Source organism: Varanus komodoensis, unplaced genomic scaffold, assembly GCF_004798865.1.
Source record: "Varanus komodoensis strain SLA01 unplaced genomic scaffold, ASM479886v1 scaffold30, whole genome shotgun sequence".
In the NCBI taxonomy this organism is placed as follows: Eukaryota; Metazoa; Chordata; class Lepidosauria; order Squamata; family Varanidae; genus Varanus; species Varanus komodoensis.
The window spans coordinates 865083-879420 of NW_025335762.1; the positions used below are offsets into that span (position 1 = coordinate 865083).

At 41.5% G+C, this 14338-nt stretch overlaps 1 protein-coding gene across 3 annotated transcripts in view; it reads left to right on the forward strand.

Annotated features, from left to right (window-relative positions):
* KAT6A (lysine acetyltransferase 6A) overlaps positions 1–14338 on the forward strand; it is a 64505-nt gene that overhangs the window by 412 nt on the left and 49755 nt on the right. Inside the window, exons 1-2 of one of the 3 annotated variants that reach the window (XM_044437301.1) lie at positions 8092–8095; positions 12947–12952. Coding sequence is in view for 2 of the 3 variants with exons in the window: in XM_044437299.1 (XP_044293234.1) it covers positions 1398–2000 (603 nt within the window). In the remaining variant the exon portion in view is untranslated. Of the gene's footprint in view, positions 1–1063; positions 2001–8091; positions 8096–12916; positions 12953–14338 lie in introns of those variants that run through there. The other 2 variants (XM_044437299.1, XM_044437300.1) reach the window with 2 other exon arrangements.

Here is a 14338-nt window from a genome sequence, read left to right on the forward strand (position 1 = left end):
GCCGGGCCCGCCGCGGGGCCGCCGGGGGCCGGGCGTCCTCGGGCATCTCCCGCAGGCCGAGGCGCCGCCGCCGCCGCTCCTCTCCAGCCAGGGCGTTGCGGGCCGGCCGCGGGCTAGGCCTCGCGTGGCAGCCGCGGGGCTCGCCCCGGCCGCGCACTCCAGGCGACGCCGCGCCGCGGGCGAGGCGGATGGTCGCGCTTTCCGAGTGTCTCTCCCTTTCTCGTCCCGAGAGCGCGGCGGGGGCGAGGGAGGGAGGAGGCAGCCGCGGCCCGCCTGCAGATCCGAGTTGTTGTGTTTGCTTCTGCTGCCTGTGCTCTTTACATAACGCCTCTCTTTCCGTGCGGACACGGCTCTGGCCTGCTATTTTGTGAGGATGAATGTGAAGCGGATCTCCCCCTTTTCTGACTCCGGAGCGAAGCGCCCCGCGCTTCAGCAGCAGCGGCAGCAGAGTTATGTTCCGATGGGAGCGTCTCCCCGTAAACTTGAGGTTTTAACTTTCTCAGGTGCAGCTGGCTTGGGCAGTCTTTTGGATGTATACCTACATAAGATGCATGGTCAAAGCTATCCCAGGGAGGCTTCCAGTCCGTGTCTTTTGTAACTCAATCCCAGCTTTTGAAAGTTCTCTGGGTGCTTTCCTTTACTACTCCCAGTTGATCTGCTTTACAAAAACATGGTTGGGGACAACCTGTAAATTTTGTTTTCTTACAATTATTTGCAAGCTTTTTCTGGGGTGTAGGGATGGCAGGCTGGTTTTTCTGGAATCTTTTCTCCATCTCTTTTGGAGGAGCTTGTCTCAGTTTTGTAGGTGGGTGCTGTCTTCTCTTGATGAATGGCATTTTGCTGCCACAAGTTAAGAGTTGTTGAAAAATGAGCCTGGTACACTGCCAATTCAAATGCCAGTTCTAGCATTGCTTTCAGTTTTAGTTGTAGGCCAAATATTCTTGGATACACTTTTCTTTTTCTGACATGGCTGTGCTCTGATGGACTAGCCCAAACTTTCCAGCTTTCTTTTTAGTTTCTGGGAGTTGTTAAAAAGTTGCATAACTGTGTTCTTTTCTTGCAGGCATACAGACTGCTTACTTGCATGTCAAATTGGGAATATAAAGGGCTGGCCTGAGATGTGCTGAACTCTTATCACCTGTATGATATGGTTGTTTACCAGCTGTTTTGGGAATTTATTGGAAGACATGAATCAGTCCCTAGCAGGATATAGGCTTTTTTAAACATGAAGTAGGAAATACTAATGTTGGAAAAAGGAAGAGCAACTTGGGGCAAAAAACGTGTATGCTATGGTTAACGGGTTCCCATTCTCCGATCATCTGTTTTCCCATTGTGTGAAACTCCTTCAGCATAGGGATAAGGGATAACGACTCTATGGATATACAGAATTTTTCACCATGGTAAAACTCGCTAACCCGTTGTACACTGAGTGGATTTTGGAGGCAATTAAAAAGGTCAAGAAGCAAAAACAACGCCCTTCAGAAGAGAGGATATGCAATGCCGTGTCTTCGTCCCATGGTTTGGACCGGAAAACTGTTCTGGAGCAGTTGGAACTAAGTGTTAAAGATGGAACCATTTTAAAAGTTTCCAATAAAGGACTTAATTCCTATAAGGATCCTGATAACCCTGGACGAATAGCACTTCCTAAACCACGAAACCATGGAAAGTTGGATGGTAAACCAAACGTGGACTGGAATAAACTGATTAAACGGGCAATAGAGGGCTTGGCAGAGTCCAGTGGCTCATCCTTGAAGAACATTGAGCGCTTCTTGAAAGGGCAGAAGGATGTGTCAGCTTTGTTTGCAAGTAGTGCCCCTTCTACCTTTCACCAGCAATTGCGGTTGGCTGTCAAGCGTGCTGTTGGCCATGGCCGACTCCTTAAAGATGGACCTCTGTACCAGCTCAGTACTAAAGCAGCCACAAATGCAGAGGGGAAGGAGAGCTGTGAGTCTCTTTCTTGTCTTCCTCCAGTATCGCTCCTTCCCCATGAAAAGGATAAGGTAAGAATTATGTGCTCACCAAACCTTGCCTATGGTGATGAAAGATGATGAAACTTCTTAAAAATTAACTTGTAAAATTCTTGATATTGTATAGTAACTTGAGTATGATTTGTGGACTGGGAAGTTCTGAGTTCAAACCTCACTTTAGTCCTGAATTCCAGGAAGTTTTCAGCTAAACTTGGTCTTATCTTCTCATCTGTGGTTGTAAGGGTGAGAAAGTATGCCTATGAAATTCTTTGAACTCTCCAAGTCTATAAATGTGATTAAAAGCAGTAAGGACAAACCTTGCACATTTTAATGATGCATAGTTTCTTGTCTCTGAGGTTTGGTTGTTTGTAAATTAAACCTTGCACCTTGGAGAACTTTGTTTCCCAAATATACAGTGTAGAAGTTGTTGTTAAGCCCTTCCCTACTCTCTGAAAAATGAGGGTGACTTTAGAATGGTAAAGAGTGCTTTATATTCTAAATTATCAGTGGCTGTCAGCATAGCAGATATGAGTTGGGACTCTGTATTTGTTGTGCACTTTAAAAAATGGCGCACATGAAGTTCATTGAACATGAACCAGGACAAACTTGATACTACGTTTGTAGAAGCCACAAGACAATAATATCATTAGCAGTTTATTTATATTGATTGCAGTATATTCTGACTTTTCAGTTACTGTCCAACTCTCTTCTTCAGAGTATGTTCCTCTGTGTCCAAGGATATCCAAGGATATAATTTTCTTCTCATGCAACTAGAGCAATTCTGGCTGTTAGATGCATCTTTTCCCAAGCAACGAAACTTCTGTGGAGTGCTGGTGAACTGTGTTTCTACTTTCCTTTCTGCCAGCACTGTGTCATTTGCTAGCACACAAAACCTTACAGATTTAGTGCCTTAAAGAAAGTGCTTTCTAAAAACTTAAAGAAAGTGCTTTCTAACTAGAGCACTTTCAATTATGTGACAAACACTTAGATTACATTATCTCTCTCCCAGTACTCTTTTCTTTATGCTTGTTTTTGCTAGTGAAACAAATCTAATGGCCATTCTAGTGGAGGGCCTGGTAAGTGTATAGTAAGTGCTTGTATTCCATTAATTAATCCTAGAATACCATTGTTTTGTGGGGAGAAGAATTGGAGAAGAATTGGAGTGGGATGTGGCATTAATGGCGGGAAGTTTAAGTGCTGATATTCACTGCAGTCTTGAGATACTTAGGAACCATAAATATAATTCCAGTGCATCTTGTATAACAGTGTGTTAAAGACTAGGGCAACAGTGAAGACAACTGGAAGACCAGAGTTAAAGTCCTTGCTAAGTCACAGGCTTGTTGGATGATATGTAGTTGGCTCATGGCCTCAGCTCACCTTCTGCTAAGTAGGAATAACAGTGACCTGCCTGTTTGACAGTGATGATACGAACATTAAGAGCTTTGATGGTCACAGATGTAATTCGCTATTACAAGCTTAGTAAACATGGTGAGAGAATGCTGAGGGTTATATGAATCCATTATAAACTTCTAAATATCGGATGTGTCTTCTAGACTGTGCTCCTAGCTGTTCAGAGTTTTCTGTCCTCCGTACTGTTTTGTTTTTGAAAATTATTAGTTATTTCTGTACACCTCAGTTTTCAAAACCCTCTGGGTGGCTTACAACAACACATGAAATGCAAGAAAGCATGGTATAAAATGCAGATAACAACATAAAAAGTCATTACAACATGTAAATTCCGAATAAAAAACAAATTTAAACTGTAATAGCCATCACAAATTAAAACAAGACCTGTTAAATGTTGACATAATACCCCAATTTACTATTTAGAGTTAATTAAACACCTCGATATAGAGGATAACCTTAACCTAATGCCAAAAGGACAGTTAGCTTGGTGCCAGGTGGGCCTCAGTGTGGAGCTTGTGATTGTGGGACTGTCACTGAGAAGGCCCGCCTCATTTCCATCAACTGACCCTTCCTTGGAGGTGGCGGTTGGAAGCAGGCCCTCCATCTTGGTCATAGTGTCCAGGTGTATTACATCTGGGAGAGGTGTTTCATCAAGTGTTGTTGTCCCAAGCTTTGTAGGGCCTTTTAGGTTAAAAACAACACCTTGAATTACATATAGGCAGCCACTGTGTGTTTGGACATTCTTCAGGGGCAATCCCATGTAGAATGTGTTGCAGTAATATAATGTAGATACATCAGGGCATAAATTGCTATAGAATATGCACTTTAAAGTATTCAGGAAGGAAACAGTGTATCACAGCTGGTTTCTTTATGATGGTTTTAAGGATATGTTCATTAATTATTTCTAAGTGAAAACTAATTTTTGTTTAATTTCTCACTTCTGAATGGTTTGCTGTAGATGTCAGTAGTTTAATTTTGTTAGATAATACGTTTGAAATGGTAAGCACATGGGGTGACTGCATTGCCAAGGTAGCAATTGTCTAGCCAAGTTGTTTATGTGTAAAACAAATACTGTTGTGAAACTGTGCTTTGTTTTCTTGGAATTCTTAAACCAGATTGTGCCTTTCCTGTGCCCTAGCATTTATCTAGCACACCTTCCCACAAGCTGGTGCCTTTCAGATTTCTTTTGAACAACTCCCATTAGCCCCAGCCAGCTTGGCCAGTGGTCAGGAATTCCAAGAGTTGTAGTCCAAAACTTCCAGAGGGTACCAAACTGGGGAAGGCAGCTCTACAATAATGTTTGCTTGGTGCAGGCAGTATTGGTGAATATCCGAGAAAGTGTATAACAGATTGGGATTCTAGCTGTGGCTTCCTTTGATCACGTGAAGCAGTTTGGGTTTTCTTTGAAGAAAATATTCTTCTTGATCATTCCAACAGCAGTAATTGATTATGTTTTCCTTGAATGCACCCAGTTCTTCTGAAAACTTAAATATTAAGATGTAGAAGATTTTCTGATAAGATGCTCCTCCATCCAAACAGCATTAGAATCCAATTATATTCCCGTAACAGCTTGTGATATAGATTGGATGAGAAACGGTGACTGATTCAAGTACATTCAGTTTAATTTATGGCCATGCAGAATGTTGATTCCATAACTTCTGTCTGAAATTGTACTTCTGCATTCTTCAACTTGGTGCCTGCCAGATATTTTGGACTACAGCTCCCATCAGCCCAAAGGAACATAACACATCTGTAGGGCACCAGGTTGCAGGAGGCATTTCTATTGCTACCTTGCTTCTCTTCACATACTGTTATTTCTATATTTTTGACAAAAAATCACAAATAAATATTAGGAGGGATAACCTCCCTTCAGCTGGTGTTCTTAAGATAATATTGGACTACAGTACCCAGCACTCTGCACCACTGGCCATGTTACATGGGGTTGATTGCAGCTCAGAATCTGCTTCTGTGTGCCTGCATGCATGTGAGGAGAGAATTTTATCATGCATCCTCTTCTAGAAATCTATTTTTATCAGTGCCTTGCTCCCCCCGCCAAATACAGATGCCTTCTTTGCCCTTTAATTTGTTGCTGTAGCAGCTTATTTTTGATACTCATGAAAGTGCATATTGTGTATATTTGTCTTAATTTTCCCCATGAAATAGAGAGCTGGCAAGTGACTCCTAGACTGTACTGCAGAATGTCCAGTAGTGTAATGTTGTGCTTGATGGAGGGGAGATGTGTCACAGGAGGGAATACTTATGCTGAGTTTTCGCTTCCATACCTGTTCTCTACTCCCCCCAAACACACATTTACTTACCTTATTTTACTCCACTTTTTAGACAGTAGTTGCTTTCTAAAGCAGCTCACACCAGTCAAAAAGATGGGCAGGCAGTGCCATCGGGTTAACCCACTGAAAAGACAAGCCACGCAAAGGAAGGGGAGTGGAGGGAAAAGAGGAAAGTGATCACTTGTTCAAGACAAGAACAAGGTGGTGAGGTGTAACTGGACCTTTAAAAGCATAATTCTTTGCAATTTTAAGCAGGGGCATGCTGGGAGCTATTTTTCTGTTTAAACTTGCATAGGATTGCCCCCTAAGAGCATTTCAGGCAAGGGTGATTTTCTCTTGCAGGTGTTCTTGCTTGGATAGCAATTGGAGGCTGTTTGGCTGATGGGTGGGGCTAGTGTTCCTTCCCCTTGTTCCTGCAGTTGCAGGGTTACAGGCAGCTGGAACTGAATTTTTGCTTTTGGCAAGGCGAGAGCTTCCTGGAACTACTCCTCCTGACAGATGAACTGGCTAGTTTGATTTGATGTTATTCTGGTGAAGCAAAGAGTGCCGCCTCCCTGTGGCACTTATCCCCTGGCTGATGGCAGAAGCTGGAATTGGTTTCTTTCCTTTTCTCCAGCATCAAGGCAAAAGTCTAAGGTTGTAATCCAAAGCCATCTTGGTAGAGTATAAGCTTGATTGAACCTTGAAAGGACATGCTTAGGCATGGGTTCTGAGATGCTTGTCATCGATACGATGACACCCAGCTCTGTTTCTCCTTTTCATTAAATTCAGGTGAGGCAGTGGCTGTCCTAAAACAGTGTTTGGGCACGGGAATGGCCTGGATGAAGGCCAGTGAGGTGAGACGCAATCCACACATGATGGAGGAACTGCTAGTAGGTGGTTTGCCCCTATGGATGAATATTTAACTGCTTCTGGAGGGGCCTACGTTCCCCTAGGATCAGTTTGTAGTTGATGCTCTTCCCACATGAGGCACAGCGGGAGGTGGTGGCATGGAACACCCTTTGCCAGCCGAGGCTGATATTCCAATGATGTCTTTATCTGGATAGAGATAGCCTAGCTACAGTTGTCCATACCTTGGTAACTTCTCTGCTGGATTACTACAGTGTGTTTTATATGGGGCTGCCTTTGAAAACTTTCCAGGAATTTCTCCTGGTTCAAAACAGGGCAGCCTGATGATTAACAGAGAGTGGCCAGTGTGCTCACATTTGGCTAGTACTTAAGCACTTGCACTGGCTGCCATTTAATGTCCAGGCCTGATTCAGCATCCTGGCATTCATTCAGAACTCTTGGTGGCTTGGGCCAAGGTTACCTGAAAGATCATCATCTCCCATATGTACCTGCAAGGGCCCTAAGATCGTCTTCTGCAGGAGCCCAAGCCAAGGGACGTCAGTAAGCAGTTACTGGGAAGAAGGGCTTGTCTGTTGAGGCAGCCCTTTCCAGGGCACCCTTGCAACCCACAGTGTACTCCTTCGAGTGGCAGGTGAAGACCTTATTTTTGTAGGCATTTCCCCAGGAATTTAACTTTTACACACTGTTTTAAATTCTGTATTGTATTTTAAATATTTTGGTGCTACTAGGCTTTATTCTAGTTTTCACTTTTCAAACTGTTTTAAGTATTTAAATTTTGATACAGTATTTTATGTTTGGAATTGTTTTACATTGTTGTGATCCCCTCAGAGAGTTCCTGCACTATAAACATTTAATATAGTATATCCCCATCATTTGGGGGTGGGGAGTTAGGCTTGGAGTAATCATCTGTTCTAGTTCAGGAAAACATGGCAGCACTTAATAATACAGTTCAATTAGCTGAGTCTCAGAAAGCACTTGACAAAGTTTTCGCACTGGCTTTAGTATCCCTTTCCGTCTAAATTAACTTTCTTAACAAGCCTGCACAAGTTATTAGCTGCAAAGTGTTTACTGTGCTACCGCTAGCCTGTTTCTATCTTTGCTGTGAAAGAAAAGGCTTTCCTTCATGTGGAGCTGGCACAGAAATCAAGCAGGTTGATGGAGAAGGGACAGGGCCAATCTGTCATCTTTTCCGTCAGGTGAATACACAAGATTCTGTGCAGGCTATGTGAAATTCCTGGTTGCCTGTCACTGCTGGGTAAATTGCTAAAAGGTGGGTATAAGTCCAAGTTCCAAATTGACATGCAAAATTGTGGCCTATCAGCTACTTAATATTGATTTAAGCGAGCTGTACATGTGAAGCTATGCCCAGGTTGGCATTTGCTTATACATCTTTGCCCAATTTAGTTCTGAATTCTTACATGCTTAAGAATCTCACCATGGTTTTGTAGGTGCAGCTTAAAAGCACTGCCTGTTGTAAGGGGATAAAAGCATCTGGAAATTGAACATCTGTTACTAAAATATGTTGCTTGGGGAAGCACAAACAGAAGCCCAGGAAGGTTTTCTTAAAGTTTAAGCCCTGAAAAGGTGGAATAAACTGTCCAGTCCTAATGATCCTATTTAGGTCTTTGCTCTGAGGCCTAGAGCACTTACTGATGAGTTTGGGCCAATCTCCGCTCTCAGGTGACTTTACCTAACAGAATGATTGTGCTGCTACATTGTAGAGCATTTAAGTGTCCCAACATAGTTGAAGAAATTGTTTTTCTGGCTTTTCAAGCCAGGAGCCAAACTGTAGAAATAAATAATAAAGAGGTGCAAAAGGAAAGAAATAGGTTCTTGGTGATGCTGTTAGGCATTTCATGTATCAAATGGAATAACCAAATAACAACTGGGATAATTAGTTTGATATCTGACTTTTTCAGTCATCTTTAATGCTTGTTTCACCTTTGTTTCATTGAAAGTTGAAATTGCTTTTGTTTTGATTTAATCTAGCCAATTTTATACAATGTTTAAGTTAGAGGAGGTTATGTTTTTTTTAAACCCTAAAACTTTTGGTCACAAATTGCAAGGACCGATTTTGCATGATAACAAGTAAACCTGTCTTTGATGTGAAGATTGTACATTAAGAAGAACATACTGTAGTTCTTAAATACTAAGTTGCAAGGTGTGGCTGATGAGCTTGGCTTGTGCACTACAGTTGAACTAATGAAAAGAACTTAGGGTTGCACGTGCAGAACTATTTGTCTGTTGGCTGATATTAAAAGTTGGCTGAGTTATCAGCTTAAGATTGTTCTAGTTTTCAGTGTTTGAGACCATAGAATTTCACCTGCTGTTCTTTCAGAGTTGCTCAGATAGAGCTGAATTTGCTTTTTGATAGGTGGTGGGTAATTTTTTTTTTTTGGTAATAACTGAAGTTTGACAGTAAGTCAAACATAAACCTAAACTGAAATTATAATACTTGAAACAGAATTGAAAGATGAATTCCTTTTAATATAAGGAAAGGTCCCTTATTTCAAGTTGTGTCTTGTGATTCCTTGATTTTTTGGGTGAAGAAATTATTCTGTAGGTTAGCTTCCCCTTCCTGGCTCCTTCCAAATATTTTGAAGTTCAGCTCCCATAATGATGGATCATTGGCCATGCTGGCTGGTGATGATGTGACCTGAGGTCCAGAATATCCAGACTGTTATGGAAGGTTGCTGAAGATGTTCATTCTTTGAAGAGATTCTGTTAGCCATTTCTTGTTTATCTTAGTAGAGGATTTCCTTGGCCAAGAAAAATTCCAAACAAACTCTCTGAAACAAATTGCAGAAGATTGATGTTATCTTGCTGAGCAATTGTGTTCACTATCTAAGGCCATATGTATGGTGGTATTATGTACCTTGTTGCATCATTGTGCCAGGTGATTTGTGGTACATGTTATTTAACTGACCTGAAGTGATACTTAAAAATAATGACAGCATTCAGATCACTATATCTTGGTTTAATAAGTTGAGATATGAATAATAAGTCTTCACAAGCCTTTCATGTGAGCTAGTGAATAAAACAGGAAGGTAGATTTCCATTTAATCTGCACCAGGAAATGAGGATTAATGGCTTTGGAACAAGCAGTGACATTAGGATTTGAAATTGGCTTAATATCTTGGTTTGTTCTGAAGCCATTAACCATAGTTTCTCAGTTTTGACGAAATGGAAAAGCTTCCTTTCTGATTTATTTGCTGTCTTGAGTGAAGGGCATTCATGCACAGCTAAAAGACCCCTCTCTGAGCATATTATTGGACTCTTCCCTGTGGTGCAGTCATCTCCAGCATTTTGTTTGTTGAGACTCTAGATGTGTGACTTATGCCTTTTCTAATTCATTCATTACCATTAGTAAGATACCGCTACAGCAGAATGCAGAAATGTGGTTGATGTGTGAATCAGTGTGCTTTACTGTTTCGTGTTGGACTGGGATTCAGGAGATTGGGGTTTTAGTCCTGGCTCAGTGGATGACTTTGGGCTCGCCACTGACCTACCTCACAGGGTTGTTGTGAGGATAAATAGGAGGGGGGAAGGTAGACTATGAACATAATAAAGGCTGTTGTGTTGCTCAGTTCCCCATCATGGACTTGGTTGAACAGCTGAGTGCTATGCATGAAATGCAGCTGACTTCTGGTCTCAGCAAGACCTGCTGGAGTTAGATTTGGCATGGTCCTTTTTGACAGATATAGAAGAGAAGCTCTCCAGAGTCATCTTGTCCTGCTGGTGAAGCCTGTTGTGTGAGGTGCTGCTGTGCTCAAACTCAGAAGAAAACACTTTGTGGCGGCTGGGTCTTTCCCCTTCTGTAGCATGCATGTGCATTGCATTGTGTGTGCTGAACTGTGGCTCCTTCAAATACTGGCACGAGGAGTTCTGTGAGCAGCAGCAAGCTTTTTAGCCTCCAGAGGAAGTCCCTAGACAATGACAGATCTGACTTTTGGTATTGCTGGCTGCAATTTTGTTTGCTCACCATGTCATTTTCTAGTTTTTATGATGAATAAGTTAGTTATTTGTAAGCAGTGTATTTGGTTTTCATTCAGGGCTGTTTTTATGCCACCTTTTAGTATAGAGGGTGACTTGACCCCTAGCCTCTTTGTCATGTTACATTTGGAATCATTGCAAGCTGTACTCCTGAGAATCTGAAGTTAGAGGAGGGGGGAAAGGAACACAGCAACTAAGAAATACTTTTTTGTTTCTGTTTTGCAGAACATACTCATCTTTTCCTTCTCTCCTTTAGGGCCTAAGGGAAGGTGAAACTGAATGCGTCACTACTGTGAACTCTGCAGGCTACTGGTGGCTTTTTTCTTTTTTTGTGGTAGCAACTGAGACAAACCTAGCACAAAACTTCTGTGTAGAGGAAGTTCAGCAAAAGATTAGAAAGAGAACACTAGAGTTTTTATACTAGAGTTAGTGTGTTGATTCGAATTAAGGTCTTAAGAATGGCTGGGTGAATACTTGTTCATCCTGCTGACATAACTTATTGCTATAATTTTTCTCAAGACACTCTGATTTCAAGATCTGTCACCTGCATGTACTGGTCTAAGTTAGTAGAGAGTAATTTTAGGTTGTTAGAAATAGTTTGGCTGTTCAACAATATGTTTGTAAATATTACTGGATATCTGTCACAGTGTTTCCATTTTGCTTCTTGATAGGCAGGGGCAGCAGAGACAAGTCATCTGACTGGAGAAAGATCTTGATCAGGCTCTTGGTTTTGGACTGTTCTGTAGTATTTTAAGACAGATGTAGCTAGAACAGCAACAAAGTGGATTTTATAAAGTAAGACTATTTAAAACACAGACTTAATTGAGCTTCTGCCTTTCTGACTTTTATATTTCCTAAGCAAGCGTGCATGCAAGTTGCAAGGATGACTAAAAAGCATTTGTACTTAATAGCGTTTTTAGTTTAATCCAAAACCTTAGGTCCTACAGCCCATATCCTACAGCACAGATTTTATATCAAATAGGGAGCCCCCCCCCCCCAAGCAATTTAGGGAAACTGCTTCCTTAACCATCAAGTGCACAGTAACATTCCGGAAGCAAGAGTTTGTAGTTAACTGGTCACTTGAGTGATTCTTCATGGAATGGAAATCAAATTACTAGGCTGTTTGGTTTGTAGTATGCTTATAATTTGTCCAATAACTGTGCAGTACATAGCTGGTGTTAAATTTATAATGCTTGACCTTAAGCATCAGGTGGTATTGCTCCTGATGGTTGTGGAAGAAGGCAAGAAATGGCTGCTGATGAGCGGCAACTGAGGGGAAGGGGCTCCCTGTGCCCTTAATGGTATGTCCCTTGTTGCAACTAGTTGCAGCAGGGAATGGTTAGCATCATGCACTGGGGTGCTGCTGGTAATGAACGTGGCTGGCCTTGTGTGGGGCATTGCTGGCTATTCACTAGCAGCTACCTGCCAAACGCTTTGCAAACCATTCCATGCTTTAGAGGTCTTCAACAGATGCTCATTAGTAGGGATGCAAAGTTCCCTTCCATCTTAGTCATCACTCAGTGGTTGTTGTTTGCTGCTACTCTGGTTTACTTTAGATTTTAAGTCATTGCCTTTGATTAAGGGGTTTGAGAGATGATGTACATTTAAAATCTCTGTATTCAGTTTTCTTTTTAAGTTACATTTGCTTAAGAAATATTTAAAATTGCTGCTTGATGCAATGAATTTGATTTAAATATCTGGCTTTTTCACTGATCTTTATCCATGTTGAACAGTAATGATACTCCTGAATTTTCTCCTTTTTTACTGATATTTTGGGGTGATTCAGTTAGGGTTTGCACTTAACTAAACATCTTGTCAGACAGGCAATTAGTCATATATCAGATAATTTCTATTCCTAAGTAATGAGAGAAGTTCTTAATACAGCTGCAGTACCTTTTGCCAAAAGGAGCGTAGTTAATACTGCTTAGCACAAGGAGGAAGTAAACAAGCTATTTATATCTGTATTTATAATGCTGGGGATTGCCTCTCTGATAGAGTTGATTTAGCAGGCGAGATCTTCTGAAACTTTGGACAAACTTTTCTCAAGGCACAGGCTGCAATCCTGTACCCAATTACCATTACCTGGAAATAACCCCATTTCTACTGGAGTTTCTTCTGGGTAGATATATATATATATAGGATTGCAGTGGCAAACTGTCCCTAATTCCCCACCTGATCTAAGACAAGACAAACCTTTAACTTTAGACAAAACAGATGTAAAGGGAAGGCCTGCAGGAGGCTTGGAACTTCCTGGGGGAAGAATCCCTTTGTCCAGTTGAATCCGGGTGAGGTGATAGGTCCTTCAGATTCTGAATGCAATCACTCGTGGACTGAGTGAGGGCAAATAAATTTAATCCCAGTCTAGCTAACACTGAGTTGTTGAAAATAGGCTAATCAAAAAGGAAAGTGTCTACCCAGGGCAGATGCATGCTGTCTTGTAAGGATAAGGTTCACAGGTTTGGGTACTGTTAGATATTCAGTTTGTGACTCTAACCAGGAATGCCTTTTAGTGGCTTTAACTGATTCCCTGGTTGCACCAGCTATTGGAAAATAAACATGTGCCTTGGTGATTTTTCAGATAGCTTACAGCTTTTGAAAACAGTTTGGAAAAGAATTTTGGTTCAGAAACCTCTAATTTATCTGTTTAGCACAATCATATATTACCTGTTTTGAAACAGCTCTGCTTGACTGCTGGTTTCTTTCCAATGCTTGGTTGGAAAGCATTGTGTTGGTTTTGACCTTTAAATCCCTAAAATGTCCTTATTATGTTAGGGGATGTTTCCTCCCATATGAATCTCCTCTTCAGTTAAGATTTGTGGAAACTTTTGTAGAAGCTTGCTTGGGCTTCATGCAAAGCAGGGTCTTTTCCTTCATTCCCCCAATACTGTGAGGTGGCCATCTTCAAAAACATACATATGGGCTCTCTTTGCTGTCTGTTTGCAGACAGTTCAAGATCCTCTTGCTTCAAAGGACTTTTCACTGTTCAGGGAAATCCTCACAAAATTAGACTTACTGAAACTTTTCCCCCTTTTGTACTCCTAATTTCTTTTATTTGATTTTACTGAGTTGTTTTATACACCCTCTGGTTATATGGTATACCACTTTCACAGGGAACCTCTGAAAATGAGACTCATCAAAATGTTTTTCTTTTTAAAATAGCCTCCACCATTAGAATAATAAAACCATAGAATAGTAGAGTTGGAAGGGGCCATCAGGTGCAACCCTCGGCTCAGTGCAAAACAAGTACAAGCATCCTTCTTAGATGGCTGTCCAGCTGCATCTTGAATGTCTCTGATGTGAGGGAGCCCACAACCTTTCTAGGTAGTTGCTTCCATTGCTATACTGCTCTAACAGTCAGGAAATATTTCCTGAAATCTAGCTGGGTTCTGGCTTTGTGGCAGTTCTGAAATCTGCTTTTGAAACACCCTCTAGATGAGTTAATGGAAATGTAATATGGTAGGCATTCCCAAATTTGGGGCCCTCTCTATTTGTGTGAAAGGAAGTTGTCAATCGAGCACCTAAGGAAGGGACCGAGTTGAGGAAGACTGATTATAAGAAAAACTCTCTCAGGCCTTTTACCCATTTGATTTATGCTGGTTTTCCCTGTAATGGAAGCTTTATAAACAAACTCTGGAGCCAGCAGCTACCTCATAGAAAGCAAGCATGTTTATGGAATAGCATGTTTTGGGTGGAGTCAGTATAAAAATGATTTGTGGCAGCCAGTAGGGTGTAATAAGATGAGGGAAGACCTCGCCCATGTGAGCATGGTCTATCCCAGCTGGAGCAGGATTAGGGGCGTTTCTGTATTCCAGCTCATCTATCTGACAGAGTCAT